The 21,807-nt window shown below is 38.9% G+C and overlaps 1 protein-coding gene across 1 annotated transcript in view; it reads right to left on the bottom strand.

The window, feature by feature from the left end:
• Positions 1 to 1,245: 1,245 nt before the first annotated feature.
• The window catches only part of MACROD2 (mono-ADP ribosylhydrolase 2), a 2,032,256-nt gene continuing 2,011,694 nt past the window's right edge, over positions 1,246 to 21,807 (bottom strand). Inside the window, exons 17-19 of the mRNA XM_047854222.1 lie at positions 10,125 to 10,202; positions 7,204 to 7,272; positions 1,246 to 1,307 (exon numbers count right to left, since the gene is read on the bottom strand). Coding sequence (XP_047710178.1) covers positions 7,211 to 7,272; positions 10,125 to 10,202 — 140 coding nt within the window. The 3' untranslated portion in view covers positions 1,246 to 1,307; positions 7,204 to 7,210. The remainder of the gene's footprint in view (positions 1,308 to 7,203; positions 7,273 to 10,124; positions 10,203 to 21,807) is intronic.

The following is a 21,807-nucleotide window of genomic DNA, read 5'->3' as shown; positions in this document are numbered from 1 at the left end:
AGGGTCGCTATTCATGTTGGCTCTGGGATAGACGTTTGTGACAACTTCTGATTTCCTCCTGGGCTCCTCATCCCTTGTGCCCACTGTACCCCAGGAATCTTGCCTTATTGATACTGCTGTTCCCCTTCAAGGCCATAATTGAGGGATTTCTGGGAGAGGGGATGGGCCATCAAAGTAGTTTTGGATTTGGCATGAACAAACCAGACCATTTAGAAGTAAGCCAGAACTGCAAGCAAGACCTCAAACTGCCTCTGACTTCAATGAGCATCTTTCTGCGGGCAGTCAAACCTTGGGTAAAGACAAGAAGTTCTTTTATGAAAAGCATATATAGAAGGAGAAATTTCAAGTAGGACTTTTAATATTTATTGGCATACATTTGGGTTCTGAATGCAGGAGCCCTTTCTCTTAACTGAAACACTTAGAAAAGTGTCAACCCTTACAACCGTGTCACAAAGAGTCTCAGTAGTGGGCTCTATGTTGAAGCACACAATAAAGACCTCATGACCTAGGTGAGCCTTGCTGAAAGTCAGGGTCAAAGCATGGACCTGCTATCCTGGCTACTAAGGAAAAGACTCTGATGGCTGCCAGGGTCTGCCTTTGTTGTTATGTCTCTGCACTCTGCTGTAGATGAAATCCTGCTTCCACATTCCTCATTAACCACATGGAACAGAATTGTATCTTGGGAATCCCTGAATAAAATATCATTTTCAATTCATCGCCCTGACCCTTTTCCAAGTGATTTCTGAGCATTTTGCCCATTTTCTACCCTGCCTCCTTTGTCTGTGGATTATTCTGATATCGGGCTCGACGACACCTGAAATTTAGCTTGCTGTTTATCAATCATCTTCTCTTTCTTTGAAGAAACCACAGTATCGACCAGCTTTGTGAAATAATCAAGAAAGCGGACAGGGGCCAGGATACACATGTGAGGGTTACACCGTGCCACTGTGACCCTGGGAAAGGTCATGAGAGAAAAAACAGAAATTACAGGGATAGCGCCTGAAAGATGCATTAACATGGGTCCCGTCACTAAATTAAAGGAAACTTTTTTTTTTCTTTTTCTTTTTTCTTTTTTTTTTTTCTTTCTTTTTCTGCAGGTGAACAGAACAAAATGCAGCTGGAGAAATTAGAGCAAAGGATTCTAGGCCCTTCCCTGGGACGTGCCCTGCCCACACCTCCCTCCTCCACAGCTAGCACTACTGTCTTCCTACACCCACCCCCACCCCCCCCAGGGCCAGGAGAGGCCTGCGATGCTGAGGACTGTGATTTACTTCCATTTCTTTGTTCCTTTGCTTCATCTTGTGCCCCTGCCAAAGACAAGGAGAAACCATTTGTTAGATTAAAGATAATAGATTTCATAGACTTAGCAGGGAATGTCTTTTTAACACAGTCATTTAAATGTTTCTTACCCCTCAAACAAGCCTAGGAATATCTTGGACTATCAAAGAGCTTTGGATATCTGGGCTGTGATTGCTGGCACACAGTATCTTTAAAGAGCATATGAATCACTGCTAATAAATGTATGCCACATTCATGACTTGCTTCCGCTGATGGGGACGATTAACTCAAGTCTTCAAAGTAGTCTTTGAAAGACCTAATCTTGCAATGCTGTGTCCTCCTTTCTTGGGTCCATTCATATGCTCTTATTTCCAGGGTTCCATAGAGAAATAATAGTAACAATGTACATAATGCAGATTTGCAAAAGTTATTGATGGCCATACTACCACTTTGAGATCTTACTAAGTCTCTGTTGTGTCCCCCACCTGAGAGAGAACTCTAAGAAGATACTGTGCCTTAGAAGCATTGATATTCTTTATTTCAGCTTTTAAAAAGGTGAGGTATAATCCACATATAGGAAATGCACAGATCTTAAGCATACTTCGACCTGTTTCGCAAAACACATACATTTAACCTACACCGCTATCAAGATATAAAACATTCCCGTCACCCCAAAAGTACCCTTTCCAACTATTAATCCCACCCCTGCTCGAACCAACAATTGATCTGATTTCTATCACTGTAAATTACTATCTCTCTGCACGGAAGAACTGCAGCAGATGATCTCTGAGTTGACTTTCTATCTGGTGTCCTATGAATCTGTAAAAAAGTATTCTTTTAGGTGTGTATGTGTAAATGAAAGCAATATAATGCTTGTGGCATATGGTATTTAAAATAGCCAAAAGTAAATGAGAAGAAAAAATCCTGTATCATTCCTCCATGGATAACTTTTTTGGTTAATATTGTGGAGTATTTCCATATAGTATTTTTCTGTATCTCTCTAATACATATATACACAATTATATATTTTAATTTTAAAAAATGAAAATTGCAAATGTAAAGAAACTTATAAACAGTATAACATACCTCGTATGTGTTCCCTATCCATATTTAATATATGCTAATATTTTTCAAATTTCCTTGCAATCTTTACTTTTCAAAAATAAAAGATGCAGGTAAATTATTTATAGATAAATTAATGTAATTTATAGATAAGTTAAAAATATTTCTCTTCCTTCCCAGAGATTACCAAATCCTAGTTTCATTGTGAATCAACTTTCACCGTTTTTATACTTTTACACAAATATATACTCACAAATACACACATAATAGAGGGTATATAGTATTACTTTGTGTATTATAAAATGTACATGGGCACCTGGATGGCTCAGTGGGTTGAGCATCTGACTCTTGGTTTCAGTTCAGGTCATGAGCCCAAGGTCATGGGATTGAGCCTTGCATTGGGCTCTGCACTGGGCATGATGCCTGCTTGGGATTCTCTCTCTCTATCTCTTTCTCTCTCTCTCTCTCTCTCTCTCTCTTTCTCTGTCTCTCTCTCCTTTCTCTCTCTACCTCTCTTTCTCTCTCTCTCTCTTTTCCCCTCTCCCTCACTCGCACTTTCTTTCCCTCTTTCTCTCTCTGTCAGATAAAAAAAAAATTTAAAATATTTTTTTAACATTTATTTATTTTTAAGAGATGGAGTGAGACAGAGCATGAGTGGGGTAGCTGTGGAGACAGAGGGAGACACAGAATCCGAAGCAGGCTCCAGGCTCTGAGCTGTCAGCACAGAGCCCGACGTGGGGCTCGAACCCATGGACTGTGAGATCATGGCCTGAGCTGAAGTTAGACACTTAACCAACTGAGCCACCCAGGCACCCCAAAATTAAAAAAAAATAAAATGCACATAAACAGTAATTTTGTTTTGCCCTCTTTTTAGCCACCCACTGATTATTATTATAAATGTATGGTCAATATATACTTTGATTATGCCTTTGTGTTTACCATTCTCCTTGGCTTACAATTGTTTCCTTCACCTTCATCTTTCCTCTGGGCTTAGTTTTCTTCTCACTGTTATGCATCTGTTAGTAGCTTTTAGAGATAGAGTATGTGAGTAGCAAACTTTTCTTTTCTTCCTAAAAATGGCAGTTACTATCTTCTTAAATGATAGTGGAACGAGGAGAGAACTGCACACTGACAATTATTTTTATCCGTGTTTTGAAAACTCAGAATTATTCCACTATCTTCTGAATTAAATTCTTGATGTGGGGAACATACCATACTTATTTCTTTATAGGTTAACTCTCCTTTCCCTGTAGCTGTTTCACGTTTTTTCTCCTTGTTCTCTGCTGTTGTGCAATGCCTATTTGTGGGTTTATTTTAAATATGTCCTGCTTGCAACTTATTATTCTTCTTTGAACTTAAAACTCATGACTTTTGTCAATTCTGATAAATCCTCAGCCATTATCTTTCAGACACTATCTACTCTCTCCTTTTAGAACATGTTTTGAGCACAAACATCTTGGCCCCTCTCCTTCCAGCCTTCATGTCTCTTTATGTGTCATTCACATCGCCATATGTCTATTTGCTTTTTCAAATGGTTCTTATTTTTTCAGAGCACTGCTCTTTTCTTACAGTTTTATATCTGATTTTTATCTTTTTTTTGTCATTTAAGTGTACTTATTTTATAAAATCTTCAGAATTTTCTACTCTAAAATTATCACAGCACTAATCATCCTTTAAGTTTCCCCACTGATTCTCATTCATGGTAGGTCATTTCCTTGTGTGTTTTGTAAGACGTCAAATTGTGAATTCATCATCCGAGAATTTTTTTTCCTTTGTAGGAATTCCAAGTGATAGTTTCACATTTCAATGTGTTATTGACAGCAGGGATGGTACTGTCTATAATCAACTATTAAATTAATTCTCAGTCTGTGTATTTCTGTATGACTTTTGATGGCATAAATTTGTGTTTCAAATTCATGGTGCATTTGTGTTTTCTACTTGTCACAGGAACCTTTTTCCTTCCCCTCATGGCACCCTTGGGCTGACACAGGTCTCCTCGTTAACTTCTTGAGCTGGAAATCCCAGGTTTATTTCGGTAGAGTTATCAGTTATAACTTCTTACCCTGAGTGGCTCAAGGTCCTAGGTGGACATTAGTAAGCAAGGGTCTAGCCATAGGGCCTATTTCTGCATCAACAACCAAAGTGTAGCCCTTAGGGCTACTGTGTCTTCAGCTTACCACATTATAGCTTTAGATTTCAAATTCCTCTTTATATCGGGCACCTTTGTTTTCATGTCAGTTGAGCTAGCTAGGTATTTAAACATTTTTTGTTATAATTTATTTCTCATTTCTAAACATTTGTATTAGGAGACATTCTGCATCACCTCACCTTTCCAGTTACCTGTTGCTACATAACAAGTCACCCCAAAACTTAGTGGCTAAAACATCATGGTTTATTACTTTTCAAGGTTCTATAGTCTGGTCTTGCCTCAGCTGGGCAGTTTATCTGTTCCAGGTGGTCTCCATTAGGGTCAGAATATCCAAAATGGCCCTCAGTTCCAGAATCTTCCTCCCTGGGGCCTTTCTCCTTCTATAGTAGTGTTTGAGCTTCTTACAGGATGGTTGGGTTCCAAGAGCAAGCATTCTGAGAGTGTAAACATGGAAGTTACAGGGCCTCTTAAAATGCACCTAGGTAGCTGCCAAACTCAGCCTGCCATGTTTCTCTAGAACCAAAGGTTCAGATTCTTTAACCACCTTTCCATGACCTCAAATACCTGTTGAAAACTTATTTTTATATTGGCAAAGTGTTCTATTGATTTGCTGAGTCATTCCCCTATTGCCATTTATGATACTCCTGATTCTTTACAATTATAAATTACACAACACTAAAATATTCTTGCATCATATCTTGGAACTCTGTAATTCTAATTAGATTTCACTGTATTTCTTCCATTTCCTGAATGTGTGATACACAGAACTAAAAGTCCCTTCTTTCTTTTTAACTACCCCATAACCTCTACAAATTCAGCTGTCTAAATATTTCTGTGGGAATTACTGCAGTTCCTCAGGTCATACTGTTCTCTGTGACAACTGTGTTCAGAAACTCTCTACTGTTTAGGGAGCAGTATGGTGTCATCAAATAACTGTCCTGGGAGTATCTGAACTTCCATTGATCATCCAAGTGACCCTGTGTAAGTCACTTCTCCTTCCTGGAATTGAGTTTCCTTAAACTAATATTGAACTTTAAGTTTTGACAACTTACTCATTTGGGTAAAGAGATTGATTCATGTTCATGGTCAAAGAAAATATTTTGACATTAACCAAGGAAAACATTGATCTGGATAATTTATTTAGATATTGATCACACAGCAAGATAATAGTGTCTGTAAGAAAAATTCTAGAAAGAAGTTTATAGTTTGTTGGCAATAAAAGGGCAAAAGGTAAGGCAACACTGAGGAACCTGCATTTAAATTGTTCAGGCTTAGCCTCACTTCATTACTTTTTAATGGAAACTTCTTTACTGTATCATTTCTTCAACCTAACAGGATAATTTTAAATACATGAACAAGGTTTAAAAAAAGGAGAAATGTTTATAAGACCATATTTGTATGAGTTTTAATTTTTTAGCAGTGCTATACTATACATGTATAGCTACTACATTTGTATGTATTACACAAATACTATTATATTTAATTTTAAATGATGTTCAAGACCACGATGGGAAGGACAGGTGCCTACTTTCATATATTCTCAAGCTTTATTCTACTGTGATGTTGGAACTCAAGTCTGGAGCAACATGGTCTTCTGGGTGAGTGTAGAGGCCCACCGAGAAGAGGCCAGGGAGTGCAGGAAGGTGCTAAGAGGCAATGGTGTGAACACAATTGTGTCTTACACTGGATGACCCACAATTCATCTATTTCATAGGGTTTTTTTTCACAGTTACTATTTTCAGCTAGGAATCAGAATAGCGAGATTGACTTCTCTAATTCTTCTCACCAGACCTCAAGATATGGAAAAGGGTTACAGACTACTCATCATTTTAGATAAATTTCACTCTCTGATGAGAGATTTAGAATGGTGGTTTGGAATAACTCCTAAACATGAACTGCTCTGGACTATGATTCTCTCTCTTTTTTTTTTTAAATGTTTATTTATTTTTGAGACAGATACAGACAGAGCATGAATGGGGGAGGGTCAGAGAGAGAGGAAGACACAGAATCCGAAGCAGGCTCCAGGCTCTGAGCTGTCAACACGGAGCCCGATGCAGGGCTCGAACTCATGAACCGTGAGATTGTGACCTAAGCCGAAGTTGGAGGCTCAACCGACTGAGCCACCCAGGTGCCCCAAGGACTATGATTTTCTTGGGGAGTTCCCCAAAGCTCATTCAACTCAACAAACCCCGTGTAGACTACAGGTCCACAGGTAGTGGTGTGACAAGATAGGACACAAGTCAAGCTTCTTTCTGCCCAAACACACTCAAGTGCCTTTCAACATTCTCCAGAGAGAGATATTTAGTGTTACGTTTAAAAACTATTATTTAGTGTTAGTTGTTAAAAACAACTCAGCAGGTAGCTTCTGGAAAAGCAACGCTTCAGAATCAGCTAGGGGTTGCTGAAATAACTTGATCCCTCTGGGAGGCCAGGAGGTTAGATGGATGGAAACATTTTTTTCTTGTTGTCAAAACTCAGAAAAGCAGGGAACTGAATATTTGACTATGGTGTGGCTTATTTCCCTCAAAGCATGGTGAGTTTTAAGGGGTTATCCTTGCTCCTTCCACTGTGTTATTTGGTGTAAAGATTTTTAAAGTATAGCCTGAGCCACACTGTGGGACTTGGCAGAACCGAGGGAAATCCAATATACCATTTACAAACACTTCCCATGGCTGGTTTAATCAATTGAAAATCCCACTACAGGGGCAACTTACCTATCAGTTAATCTTCTTGCTGACTCTCTGTTGGGTCATTTACACTGTCAACCTGACTATTCATTTCAACTGTAACCAGAAAGGAAAACAAAAAAGGTTAAATATTGATTAAACCCAAATCTTTTGAACACATTACAATGGTCTGTGAGTCGTTACATTCCTGATCTCGTATCTTGTACCTCTTTTCAGTTCCTTTTTCACTCATTCCAGATTTGGATTTTTAGATTTGGGGGTTTTAGATTTTTACTGGCAGGGGCCAAGGAGGGCAGAATTGCCTCTTACTGAACTGTAGAAGCTGAGCTGTCATTTTATACCAGATTTTTGGATTGCCATTTTGGGTGTATTTATTACCATCCTGAGGTAAATTCAAAGGCCTTAATAGATGTCTAAGAAAAGAAAAAGAAAACAAAGCAAAACAGATCATTGACATGCAGAGAGGTGAGCAGCTGTCTCTAAAATGGCAATGTCACTAGGCCTGTTTGGTTTGCTATGTTTTCAAGTGTGAATTTCGAAACAGACCCTGTAACTTGGCCAGTGGGTGCAGCAGCAGTGGATACCATGCAACAGAAAAGCAGAACATCTGACCAGACCACACAGCAATGCTAAAATGTGTGCTTTTACATTACTGTGTGCATTGTTCTGCGAACATTTGCATAAAATCTGAATGCATAATCAAAGCCATTGTCCAGAAGTATTCCAGAGCAGGGAGATAGCAGTCGCTCTGGAAAATTTCAAGGGTGAGTAGGTTTAATTAGATGGATATTTTTAAAGCATCAAAGCCCATATTATAAACGGAGAGACAATATACAAATGGACAGTGACCAGACCGTATGTAACAATATAACTGACTAAAAACCTCTGCAGCAACCAGCCTGGGCAATCCAACCACAGCCTCTATAGCAATCAGCTTAGAATGGTCAGGACTTGACAGTGACTGCCAGCTCCACCATATTCTGGGCCAATATTCCAATAAAGGACCAAACAGGGAAGGCCAACCAATCACCCAGTTCTAGGTAGCCCAAATCCAGCTTCCCCATGCCAACCACCTCCAGTCAGAGGATGCTTGGAACCTTCTCTTTTGTTAACAATAAAGATTTTCCACTTCCCTGCCTGCCTTTGAGTCGACCAACACCAGTGATAACAGCCGACTATACTTAGCTGAGTAAGTAACCTCTGTTTGTTCTCGTTCAGGTAGTCTTCATTTACTGGCACAATAAATCAACAATCCAAAGCTCTTTTTCTCAAACAGGAAAACTTGATTAAATTAAAGTAGTGGCAGATGCTGCTTTTCACACTCCAAGGAGGCATGAAAGAGGAAATGACATTGAAGGGCATACTACCCAACTCTTTCTTAAGGAGGAAGGTTTTAAAAGTGGGTCTCTGTTCCACCTGCAAACTATCCTGGGTCTCTCATGATGTGTGAGCTTACTCTAAACCCCAGGTATAAACTGGCCAGATGCAGCAATGCTACTGATATGAGGAGAATAATACATGTACTTTCTATCCTGGTCTACAAAATTATTGTAAGGTTGCCCATCTTAGTGAGGTAGTGTGCCGCATAAAATATAGGAGAACATTCTTTCTCTGTTTCTTCCTCCAACCCAAGGGTCACTGGTTCCAAAACCTATTAACAAATGTTAATATAAAAAGCATCCCTGGATCAAATAAGTTTGGGAAAAGCAATGTTAATACACCTCTTTACAGCTGAGCCTTCTGAGAGCCTGTAATATGCGTGGCAAATCTCTAAGTGAGGACTAAAGCTTAGTATTTCTCACATTTCTTTCCCTTTTATTCAATGAGCATTGTATGGGCCTGCTATTTCTCAGAACATGTTTTATAAAGAACTAGTAAAGAACCATGTCTATAATGTCACAACCAGGCTGTGGCAGGTTTCATTCAACTGAGCATGACTAACATGTGGTAGTCTTTAATGGATCTGAAGTTGAAAAACATTCTCCTAGGTAATTCATACCTATGAGTGAAAAAAAAAAACCCAGTTTATATGGAAGGGTTTATAATTAAGGGAGAAAATTCAGGTGATGAAAAGCTTATATTGGGTGTAATACCTAGTGTAGAAAACTGTATTTAAACCACCAAGTAATTTCTACCAGTGGCTGAATTTTTCCCAAGGTCCTTATCAGCTCAAAGCAATTTGCTTTTTTCCTTTGGCTAAAAGAACCCAAATAGCAAGATATATATAAATGGTTGATCATCAACCAATTTTGGTTCTCCTAAGCTCTGTAGGCCAGTGGAATCAAATATTTATTAAATCATATATTCCCAAATAATTGTTTTTCTAATGCAAGTAATATTTCAAAGTGTTCCCAGCATCGTTGTACAGGGGCAAGGATATATTAATATTCCTGAGGTTCAGAGTATTTAGATGCCTTCAAAATGAGATGTGAATAAAGAAATATTTTTTGTAAACTGATTTCTAAGGTGCTTTTAAAGATTTACTATGCTTTTGGCCAAGCCATCTGAAATAATACAGTGAGGTGAGGTGATGAAGGTCCAAGATAACCTTGGCCCAAACTCAAGCCGGGGCTCCCCTGAATCCCTGTAGAACAGGGATAACTTCAGAAAAGTACTCTTTATGGAAGTAAGGGATATCCCCATACAGTTCACCAGCTGTACTTCATACAGTTCACCCTTGGAATTATCCACTATGGCTTCTGTATTATGGGCTATGATTAAACTGAGACACATACTGTTCTAAAGCAGCTAGCATCAGTGTTTTGTTTTGTTTTTTTTCTAAGTCTCCCAATTTTATTAGTTCCTAGTAGAACATGGTTTTTGAACTTTACCTTGTTCTAACTGAATATGTTGCTTCACAGAATAGATAGCTCCCTTAATCCTAGATTACACACAGAAAATGTGTCAGATTTGTAGTTTGCATGTGCTCAAATAGCTCAGAACTTTACCATCAGGACTCGGAGAGTTTTCTGTGTAGCCAGAGCCTTCGTTTTGCACAGGAACTCTAGGTGTGTCCTCGTCTTGAGCTGGAAGAAAGAAGATAGTCCTCAATTAATAGAGAATTAGAACAGCCTGACTGCCAATTGTTCTGTCACCCTCCATTGCCCTCTTAAATTTAAAAATACTCCTGGGATTCAACTTCTTTTGCGGAAAAGGTTAAGGGAGGAAATAGTGGGTTGAGTTGCTTGAATTCTTTAGTGCTGTCATCTAAATTCTCTTTAATTTGTGAGATAATCGCATACATACATAACACAATTTCTCAAATTAAAAATCCGATCGCATGAAAGCAGGGAAACTTGGTTTAATCAGAACAACCTACAATTTAAATTTAGGGAAATGTGTGTGTGTGTGTATGAATTTATACAGCTTAACCTTTGTAAAGGGGGGGAAAACCTGTTTTGCCTTAGGCATGCCTGAAAGCTGAAAGATTCATTCTCTTGGCAGTGAGGTTTTTTTTTTTTTTTTAACACAAAATGAATGACTTAGATGCTTTCCTAGGAGACATTCTCAGATGCTGCCATTTTGAAGTGCTGAGAATCAAGTCTTTAGTTAATTTTTGTTATGATTGATCTCTATTTTGCACAGCTTCAGAGGGTGTGCATCCATTCAGCTGTGGCTGAAGCTATATAACATGCTTAAATATACTAGTAAGTGGCTTGTTTTATCTTATTGTGAGAATTTGCCAGATAGTCCGAAGGACAAGAATATCTTACATCTTAGTTAAATGTCTATTATGTTTTCACAACTTGAAGACCAATAGCATTTAGAAATACAGATACAGATAAAGGTCTGGAAACCCATATTATTTAAATACTTAAAAAATTTTTAACGTTTATTTATTATTGAGAGACAGAGAGAGACAGAACATGAGCATGGGAGGGGCAGAGAGAGGGGGAGACACAGAATCTGAAGCAGGCTCCAGGCTATCAGCACAGAGCCCCACGCAGGGCTCAAACTCACAAACCGCGGGATCATGACCTGAGCCGAAGTCGGATGCTTAACCAACTGAGCCACCCAGGTGCCACTAAAATACTTTTTTAAATCAGAAGGTTGAATTCATTTTCATTACATGAGTACTTATTGAGCTCAGGGTATGTTAAATTTGGTGTGCCTGTTGGTGAGGATGAACCAAGGATGTTAAAGTTCCAGTTTATAGTCTCTTCAAAGGAAGGAATCTTCAAGGATAGAACCTGCGCTCTTGGTAATGATTTGCTGAAGCTGACAATCATGAAGTATGATTCAAAGGTGACCAATCTCTGAGCCTTAGTGGATGCGTGGTAGGTAGGTTAGTACTTGAAGACATACAAGACAAGCAGAGTGGGGGAAGGTGAAGAAAGCCATTTTAGATTTGAAGTCTGAAGTGCAGGGTCATATAAGGAGAGATGCCAAACAAGCTTTTGCATCCAGTCCTGAGGAAGAGAACTGTGAATAGACATGTGAATATTTGGGAGATGTCAATGTAGAAGTAACATTCATGAAATGAAGGTAGATGAGAGGAGTCGGGAAAAGGATAACAGAACTAAAAAATGACTGATAGATCCCAAGCCTTCAATATGGAAGTAACTGTGCCTGTCACTTGTTTTCATTTGCTCCTGAGGATGAGGTCGGGAAAAGGAAAACAAAACTGGAACCTTCCAACTGGACTTCAAACCATATCATATCCTCTCTAACTCCACCAATTCTGGAAAGTGGGCCATTCTCAATTTCTCATCAACACATGCCTTTAGGCACAATTACAGAAGAAATCACTGATGGATCTCTCTAAGCCTGGGAGTAGGAAATCTTGGTTAATTATGTTTCAAAATAGAATAAGGAAAAAAATGAAAACATTTGACATTATATAAACATAATAAACTTCCAGCTGGAAAAAAATACCATAAGAAATGTTTAGAAGAAAAATATTATAAACTGAGGAAAATGTTTATACCTTTTACCACAGACAAAGGGTTAATATCTTTAATATCTAAAGTCCTTCTAAAAATAGAGATTAAAAAGATCAAAAACTGGGTAGAAAATTGAGCAAGAAATTTAGCAGACAGTTCGTAGAAAAAAATAAAAATGGCCTGTAGTCATGTGAAAAGATGATTCACTTTGCTCATAATGAAAGAAATGCAAATTAAAATTACACTGAGAAAAGGATTTCAACCTAAGGTGAATTATCATGATGTAGACTAAACCTCCTACTAGCAACAGCTAGAGTCACTGGAGAAATTATTTAAGAAACTATTCACTCACTAGAGAGACATCAATGCACCCCAAGCTTGAGGAGGTATAAAATCATGAGCCTGACATTCCACATGTACCAAGAAGTTGAACAGAGCCTCCAGATATCTTATGAGGCTTGGGGGAAGGGCAAAACGTGGAAATCAAGGCTAACCAAGGAAGAGGTACCTAGAAAAGTACCTCAAGTTTTCTTTGGGGTCACCTGAAGGGTTATATTCTGGGGACAAAGATAAACTTGATACAGACCAGCTCTTAAAAAAACTGAAATCCAGGGGCATCTGGGTGCCTCAGTCAGTTAAGTGTTGCACTCTTGGTTTTGGCTCAAGTCATGATCTCACAATTTGTGAGATTGAGCCCCACATTGGGCTCCTCACTGACAGCATGGAGCCTGCTTGGTATTCTCTCTCTCTATGCCCTTTTCCTCTCAAAATAAATAAATACACCTTAAAAAACCCCTGACATCCAACTTTTATTCAATTCAATCCTGATTATATTATAGTGCTCTACTCAATCCTACTGGCCTGTTAGAAGCAAAAGCAAAAACAAATCCTTTCTGAAATGTTATAAAACCACTCAGTGCCTCAAGTTATCACTACAATTATTCACATAGTATCCAGCATTCAATGAAAAATTACCTGGCATTCCAGAAGCACAAGAACAAATCACCGAAAACCGAAAACCAAGAGAATAGGACAACATATAGAGACATGTTAGAGATCTAGATACTGTAGACACAATTTTAAAATAGTGATTAATGTCTTTAAGAATTAGATACCTGGGGTGTTTAGGTGGCTCAGTCAGTTAAGTGTGTGACTCTTGATTTCAGCTCAGGTCATGGTCTCACAGCTCATGAGATAGAACCCTCCATCGGGCCCTGTGCTGACAGCATGGAGCCTACTTAGGATTCTCTCTTTTCTCTCTCTGCCTCTTTCCCCCACCTCTCAAAATAAATAAACAGTTTTTAAAAAAGAATCAGATGCCAATGTGGAGAACTTCCATGACAAAGAAGTTTATCAGATAACTAGACACTATTTAACATGTCAGGTATAAATTCTAGAACTGAAAAATATACTATAATTGAAGTTATTACATCAATGGGTGAGTCTGGTAGCCATTAGACACAGCCAAAGAAGAGATTAGTAAACTGAAAGCTAGGTTAGAAGAAAATATAAAAAGTAAAGTACAGATGAAAAATACAGAAAAGAGTTAATAGATATATGAGATAGGGTCTATTCTATGTGTAATGTGGCAAAAGCAATATTTAAGGCTTGATGGCTAATTTCCCCAAATTAATGGAAGATATCAAACCACTGTTTTAAGAGTGCTATGATCTCCAAGCAGAATTAGTGCAAAGCAAATCTCACTCTGGCCAGTAAAACTGCTGAAAACCAAAATTAAAGAAAAAAATATAAAATTATCTACTGTATAAGGATCATTGACATCAAAATAGCAACAATAGGACTTACATGATGACTTCTCAGAAAAAATAATGGAAGGCAGAAACAATGCAATGACATCTTCAAAGTGCTAAACAAAAGATCAGCAGTGCAAAAAATTCCATGCCAAAAAAGGGTCTTTCAAATTTGAATTTGAAACAAAAAAACTTCAGGGCAAAAAAACCAAAACAAAACACCAGAATTTATTCAGGGACAAGAACAGTAGACCTACACTGAAGGAATAGTTTTCACCATACTCAAAAATCAATTCCAGGTAGATTTTAGAACTAAGTGTGAAAGGTAACTTGGAAAAATACCTTCACATCATTAGGCAAAAATTTCTTACACAGGAGAAATAAAGCAATAGCTATCAGGGAGAAGACTGGCAATCTGGAAAACACTTAAATTAGCATCATTAATTTATCAAAACACACCACTAAGAGAGTACAAAATAAGCCAGAGTGGAAGAAGATATTTGTGATATATATCACTGACTCCCATGCTGAATATAAAAAAGAAATAAATATGCAAAATAACAGAGAAAAGACAAGGAACCCAATAAACAATCAGCAAGACAACAAACAAATATGTCATAAGAGGATATCCTGTTAGTGACTTAATTTTTTGAGTGACTTTTACCAAATCTCAGCATTTAAAAGCCCTGACTTTTCACTATTTAAATGACTACAGAATGTTCTATCTCCTTGTGTAACTTATAAAATGTTCTAACTCTCTGGGACACCGTCAGAACTAATAAACACATAACTTTATTGTTATTTTTTATAAGAAATGATTACTATGAATGGGAAATTAATTGACCTGACACTAAACATTATGCCCCTGACTTTCCCCTTGGGGTTGTTGTTTGTAATGGAATCTAAAGATATCTGTGGCTGATTAGTCCATGAAGTCTCTTCCAAGGTCATTACTATCAATGATAATACCCCTGGGGATATTACTGTGGAGAAACCCTGTGGCATCATGGAGATCTTTTTATCTAATAAGTAGGATACTGGTCAGCCAAACAATGCTCAATGAAAATGAAGGAGCATACAAAACACTTTTGAGAACTGGGTGAGAGATGAAGGAAGAAGTTGAAGAAAGCAAAATCCCAAAGGCAAATAAAAAAATAGTAAACATTTTAGATGCTTGCCTTCTGTTTTGTCTTTTCAACCTTATTATTTTGTAATACAAAATATTCATGTGAGAAAAATCAGGTTATGTCACCATATCAGCACAGATTAGCATGAGATGCAAAGGCAGGTTTGAGATCCATGATACAGAAAGATGAAAACAGAAATCAAGGTTGTAGTTCTATATATTGCTGCATTCCAGGAGCAGAGGCAGGCATCATCTGCCAAATCTGCTTCCAAAGACACTAAAGGTATGTTTGACAGGCATTATTAAATGTTTTAATATCATGAACATGCACGATATGTGCATAAGGTAGGGATATATGACTGTGTGCAGTGAGTGGCATGCACGCATGCATGTGTGTGTGTGTGTGTGTGTGTGTGTGTGTGTGTGCGTGCATGCACATGCATGGTATATTTGGGAAGAGGGAGAGGCATGACAGACATTTGTTACTCTGACATGTGTGTGGTGTGGAACTGGTATTATTCTAACAGCTTCTACCCTGCTGGGCAATGCAACTGAGTGCCCCAGAGAAATGAGTCCATTTCATATAGAGGACAGAATGTGATCAAAACAAAAATTGCTTCTACAGCTTGTTTATTCCAGTTTGCCTGTCCCTCCCCCCAGTTTGATTGCTACTGCTTGGAACATAAACAAGAGGTACATTTCAGCGCTCCCAGCAGGAGATGAAAGATGCTAAAATAGCAAATGTCTGGGACATTCAGTACCTTTTTTATTTTCAATCACAAGAGCAACTGTCCTCCTCAAAGCCTTGATTATGGTAACCTTTTGTAGGTCAGTTGTATTACATAAAAACTAATAAGTTAATCAGGTCTCATCATATAGAAAAGATACTGAGATACACACAGAATGCAGTTAACCAGATTTTTAATACATGAACATGGAGAAATGTTGGAGGATTCGCCAACATTTTCTTCTGAGATTTGTGTTGACAATAAACTCCATGCAACAAATAGAATGGCAAATAATTATTTCTCAGAGTATATGGTTGCATAAGTGTCAGGACAGCCATAGAGAGCAGGGCCCATCTGGATATAAAGTGATATTGACCCAAACTAAGATGGTATTCTTGAACCATCTTGGCAACTTTTGCCTTATCTATCTTTCAACTTTGCTGCTAATGCAGTGGATTAGATAATTATTCAGGAATGTTCACTTCCTATCTTCTACCATTATGGGAGTCTCTGGCACTGTCCCTTGACATTGGGCTTGGTGATGGAATTTGCTTTGGCCAATGGGCTATTAGCAGAGGTGAGTCAAACAGAGGCTTCAAACACATTTGTACAGTTGGAGCTTGGCCTCTTATACTCCTGCTTTTTACCCCAAAAGGAATATGCTTTAGGGAACAGTAGATCCAAGGAGAGTAAGAACTGAGTTAAACTCATAGCCTAATCAGTCCTTCTTAACCCAGACTAAATGTAGTTGATTCTCATATCCATGAGCAAAACAGAGCTGGTTATTGTTCTAAGCCCATGAGATTGAAAATAGCCTGTTACACTGCATTATTATGGTGATAGCTACCACTCTTAATAATACATTTTTAATGGACTCAGTTCTGACATTGCTTCTTAATTTTGTCCCATAGTGTTCATAGCTATAAAATCATGAGCTTGATTTGTGCCTTATTTATTTAACACATGTTAATTCTTTAATCGATTTATTAATGGTAAAGAATTAATTTGTTAAATATATGTTCTTGTGGGGAGATTTCTGTACTGACTTTTTGTATGGTCTGCCCATTAGATCATCAATTGTTTTCCCTCCATTTTAGGGATTAAAAAATATTTAATGTTTATTTTTGGGAGAGAGAGAGCGAGAGAGCGAGAGAGAGAGAGAGAGAGAGAGACAGTACAAGTGGGGGAGGGGCAGAGAGATAGAGGGAGACACAGAATCTGAAGTAGGCTCCAGGCTCTGAGCTGTCAGCACAGAGCCCGACATGGGGCTTGAACTCAAGAACCGTGGGATCATGACCTGAGCCAAAGTCAGATGCTCAAGCGACTGAGCCACCTATGCGACCCTTTTTTTAGGGAAGTTTCTCTTCTATATGTTGACTTCTAAATTCCAGGGACACCAAATGTTCCCACATAGAGCAATTTATTCCTTCTCTCTTCTATATATATCATTTTTTTTCTCAAATTGTTTTAGTTTTTGTGTTCTTTTTCACTGTGAAAATCTCAAGCCTTTTTTTTCTTTGTCAGTGATTTGGTCTTTGCTGTTCTTAACTGATTTATGTTGCTAATGGTTGAAAATGTGTCTCCTTCATTCTTACATTTCAGATCCTTATGCTGTTTTATCACCTTAACTTCAAGATCTTTAATGTTCTTTTGAAGTTCTTTTATAGCTATTGTAGGGAATTTTAATCATTATCTGGAGTTATGTTTTCTTTCACAATAGCTTCTTCATCTGTGTTTTGCTGGTTTGCATGCTCACTGGTTTCCTTCCTTCCTCCTCTCTGTCCTGGCTTCTGAGTGCTTTCAGGTCGAGATGTGTGACAAGTATTCATTAGCGTGCTTCTTTCTCAAGGTATCTGTGGCCTACTTGTCCTCCAGGGAACTACCTAGAAGAGTGTTTTCTTTTGAAGATTTTCTTTAGGGGGAGTAAAGTAGCCAGAGCATTTACCACATTAGTTGTACTGGATTTCTCAGCAAGAAAGAGAAAGACAGACAGTCTGTCTTTGGGTTTTTCTATTCTCTTTTGCTGTTTTTGTTGTTGTTCTTGTTGTTGTTTGTTTTGGTCTCAGCCTCCCAATCCAGAGAATAAATAAACTCCACAGGAGTGCTATGCAGACTCCACTGGTAGAGTGAGACCTTTTTCATGGAGATTTCACTGGGGCTTCTCAAGCACCTCCTTCCCTGCTTCCTGCACCTCCAAAGATCTTGCCTTATTGATTTTCTCTTTTATTTTTTCCATTTGGTGAAATTCCTCGGTTTTGCTAGAGGTAATTAGTTCTAGGCATTTGTTATTGGTCTGCTTTTCCTCTCCCATTTTCCTCTCAGCAGGAGATAATTGAAATGGAGAATTACAGAGGGTTTTCCTGTTCTTTGGGGAAGGGAGAAATAAAAGGTGCTCAGGGCTGACTAGGTAGTTTTGTGGAGATTTCCTGGGGCTGCTCCTCTCCCAGTTGAGGAGGTAAATGGTGTTTAGTAAGATCCCATTCAGGGTTATTTCTGAGCCTGGTAGATTTAGGGGGTAGACTGGGGCAACACCAGTCTCATGCTTTCAGCATTTCTGAAGATGTATCTTTTCTTTTGCTGGCTACCAACCCATTCTTCTGTCTGATTACTGTTTTTGTTGAGGTTCTATGCATGCTTGTTTTATTTATCTCCTGATCTCCCTGAATATTGTTATCTATGGGAAAAAGTAAGGTGTGAAATCTGACTTCACACCATCATCTTAAATCCAAGACCAGATGCACAGACTGCTTTGATTTGTGTGACTGAGTGTCACACACTTGAGCGACATGTGTCACATACTTGACCTTGTCACTAGCTGGGTTTTGGAATATTTATCAAATGATAGTTCTGATTATAGACTTGATGTTATAGCCTGAAGGTTTTTGTCCCCTTTCCCCCCAAATTCGTATGTTGGAGTTCCAATCCCCAATGCAACTACATTTGGAGACAGGGCCTTTATGGAGCTAACTGAGGTTAAATGAGGTCATAAGGGTGTGGACATAATTTGATAGGACTGTGGCCTTATAAGAAGGCACAGGTCTGTGCCATGTGAGAATACGGTGAGAAGGACGCCATCTACAGGCCAGAAAGAGAGCTCCCATCAGAAACCAAATTCGCCAGCACCTTGAACTTGGACTTCCCAGCCTCTAGAACTCTAAGAAAACTAATCTCCATTATTTATCTATGGCACTTTGTTATGGTAGCCTGATCAGACTGATATATTTGATTTATATTTAGTTCATACTTCTTTGGGACAAAGGCATAATTGTAAACCATCTGTCCCCCACCCAATCTACTTTCTCCCCAAAACCTCAGTGTTAAAACTGCTACCTGACCACACAACCTCTCTTGATCACTTAGACAAATACTGTAGACACACACCCATGGCTCCCTCTCTGAAGTTAAATAATCAATTATTGAGCTGACAGGATCATGCAGGTGGAAAATTCACATGTTTCTACAAGACACCCTTTCCATGGCAACACCCTTCTTGTATTAATTGAGAATAGTTTACCCTAATGAAAATCAGAAGCTGTCTTTAGTAGGAGATGAAAGGCAGTGGCAGTAGCTGGGGGCGGGCATGAGATCATAATGTCTACAAATTCTTATTTTATGTTTTACCAGATGATATGCCTCCATACCAGTCCTTTGAGAATGGTTTGGAAATGCATCATTGGTTATTGTCCAAATAACTTCTCTACAGAAAAAAAAACAATATTTAGGAAGCAAAGCAAAAAAAAAAGTCCACTAGATATTTCAGTGCCTATCATGGGCTGGGAGGCAAAGTGAATGAGGCATATTTCTGTCTTCGTGGAGTTTACAACCTAGCTGAGAGACAAAGAGAGAGAGTTAACTGTTCACAAGTTAAATGACATTACCAAGAACTTCAGAGGCACAAAGGAGAGAGTGATTCACCTTTTCTGAAGGGGGTAAAGACAAACCTTGGAGGGCAAGGAGATAGCATTTAAGCTGGAGCCGTATGTCTGAGTTCGTTTCAAATGTTTTGCACCCACGCTAAGCATTTGAATAGGTAGAAATATCTCCTGTCTGTAAAACTTCTGAAAGACTCAGCTTTTCACGTCCTCAGCCAGACTACCCTGGGCCTGGTCCTTTTTACTCTTCCTCCATCTCCCCTGCTGGTTGTGCTGCTCCCACAAAATCTAAAAAGAAGTTCAAGTTCCTCTGTGCATTATCACAACCACCGAAGGCTTCCCAGGTGTTGTCACATTTGGCTTAACTGAGCTAGATGCTGATCACATTCCACGCGCCTCTGGCTTTTTCTTTCCCTTTTCCAGGCCCCAATTAGGCATCTAATTCTCATTCGGCCTCATTATGCATTCCCCACCCCCTCCAGGGCCTGGCAGGGATGGAGACTACAAGGAGGCCCTTCTCAGCTGGAGGCTGCCAGTGCTGGTCTCAGATCAGGGTCTTTCCAGCAGGAATAATACAGATTGGGTGTCTCTCAAACTCCCCCACACACCATCACACACCCTTTGTGGCTTTTGTTTCTCTACAGCAACCAGATAAATCTGCACACAGCAGGGTCCTAGTGAACACGGAGATATGTATTTTTTCCAGAGGAGTCTCTTGATTCCTTCACTCTAATAGGGTTTTAACTATGTAAGGAGCCACAGTGGGGCAACTTTGGGCTTTTCAATGGTGCTTTATGTGAAATCTTTCATAAGAAGGAACTTACTGCTGGCAATAACCAAAGCTGGATTCTCAGAAACTTCATTGTACATTTAAGGCTCCTGAAAGAAAGTGCCTCTGACTGTTTTGGTTGCAACCCTGCACGATTAAGTATATAGCTCTTTAGTCAAAGGATAATTTAATCCTATATATCCTTAATTATAGACTCCTTAATTATTTCCACTAGATTTTGCTCTTTTTGTATGTTGCATTTTCCGAAATAGCACAATTTATTCCGAACATTTAATAAAGCCTAGTGCAACACCTTTGTTTATGATCAAAGTACTAGAAATCTACACCCAGGAAGAAAGATGCATCCAAGAAATAACTAGAAGATTTACAGAAGCACCAGAGGATGGTTATTAGAGGGCTCTGAACTGTAAGTAAGTGAGTTCAGCTCTGCTACAATAATTCCATTTCTGGTCTTGGCCCCTCAACACCAAGTCTTTTAGCTTTAGAAAAAAAAAAAGATACAAGTTTTCCTAGTAGGAAAAGTTTTCAAACACACCTGGTATTAAACTCAAACCCATTTTCTTTTCAGCTTTTCTTCACAAAGCCCTGTCATAGATGCCCGGATCTTAACCTTGGAGCTTATTTGGATTTAACAATTTTGATGCCTTCTGAGCGTTTATCTCCACCAGAGCAAACTCAAATACACACACACACACACACACACACACACACACACACCCTAAAAGACTGTCTAGGCCACATCCACTAAATATGTAACTAAATATGTAACTGCTATTAAACTCTGCCAGAAGCCTTTGACTAAAGGGAATTCAAAGTTACTTATGAGAAGTTGATGTTATGTTTGCCAAATTCTTCTGTTTAAGGACTTTGTTCCTTTTTTAGGTTGTAGGTCTGTTATTTCTTGTTTTCTGAATGGGAATGCTTTCCTCCAGAAATAAAAAAGATCCTTGACCATATTCCAGTCCAACCAAACCCTTTCACAGATGTGGAGATGTGGACACTGGGCCTCGGGAAAGTGCACAGTTGGCCCAGCGCCCCCTCCTTCCTCCACCGCACCCCAGGGATGAGGTTGGAACTAAAAGTTCTAACTCCACTCCTGGGCTGTTCCTAATACTTTACCCAACACTGGTGATAGTGGTGAGAAAGCTGAAATAGGACTGCAATTTGGGATGCTTGGGATGTCGTTCACATCCTGAGATGGCTTTGTTGGGGGAAGGTAGCACAAAATTATTCACAATGAAGAGAATAGGTCGCTGTCCGGTTCCAGGGACTTCTCTGTGGTCAGTGGCAGCAGGCTTGGTAGAAATGGTGGTGTGCCGAGGCTCGCCCCTCCCACAGGGTCTGCTATAGGGTCCTATAGCTCCTATAGCACAGACCACATTTCTCTGCCGGATATTTTAGAGTTGAAATTTGGTGGTTTGATTATCCTTTTCAAGATGGGCTCACTCCGTGTCTTCTTTAATCTGGAAAACCAAATTAAC

This window comes from Prionailurus viverrinus, chromosome A3 (genome assembly GCF_022837055.1).
Source record: "Prionailurus viverrinus isolate Anna chromosome A3, UM_Priviv_1.0, whole genome shotgun sequence".
Lineage (NCBI taxonomy): Eukaryota > Metazoa > Chordata > Mammalia > Carnivora > Felidae > Prionailurus > Prionailurus viverrinus.
Note: the sequence above shows the minus strand (reverse complement) of the source record. Positions and strands in the feature narration are given on the sequence as shown.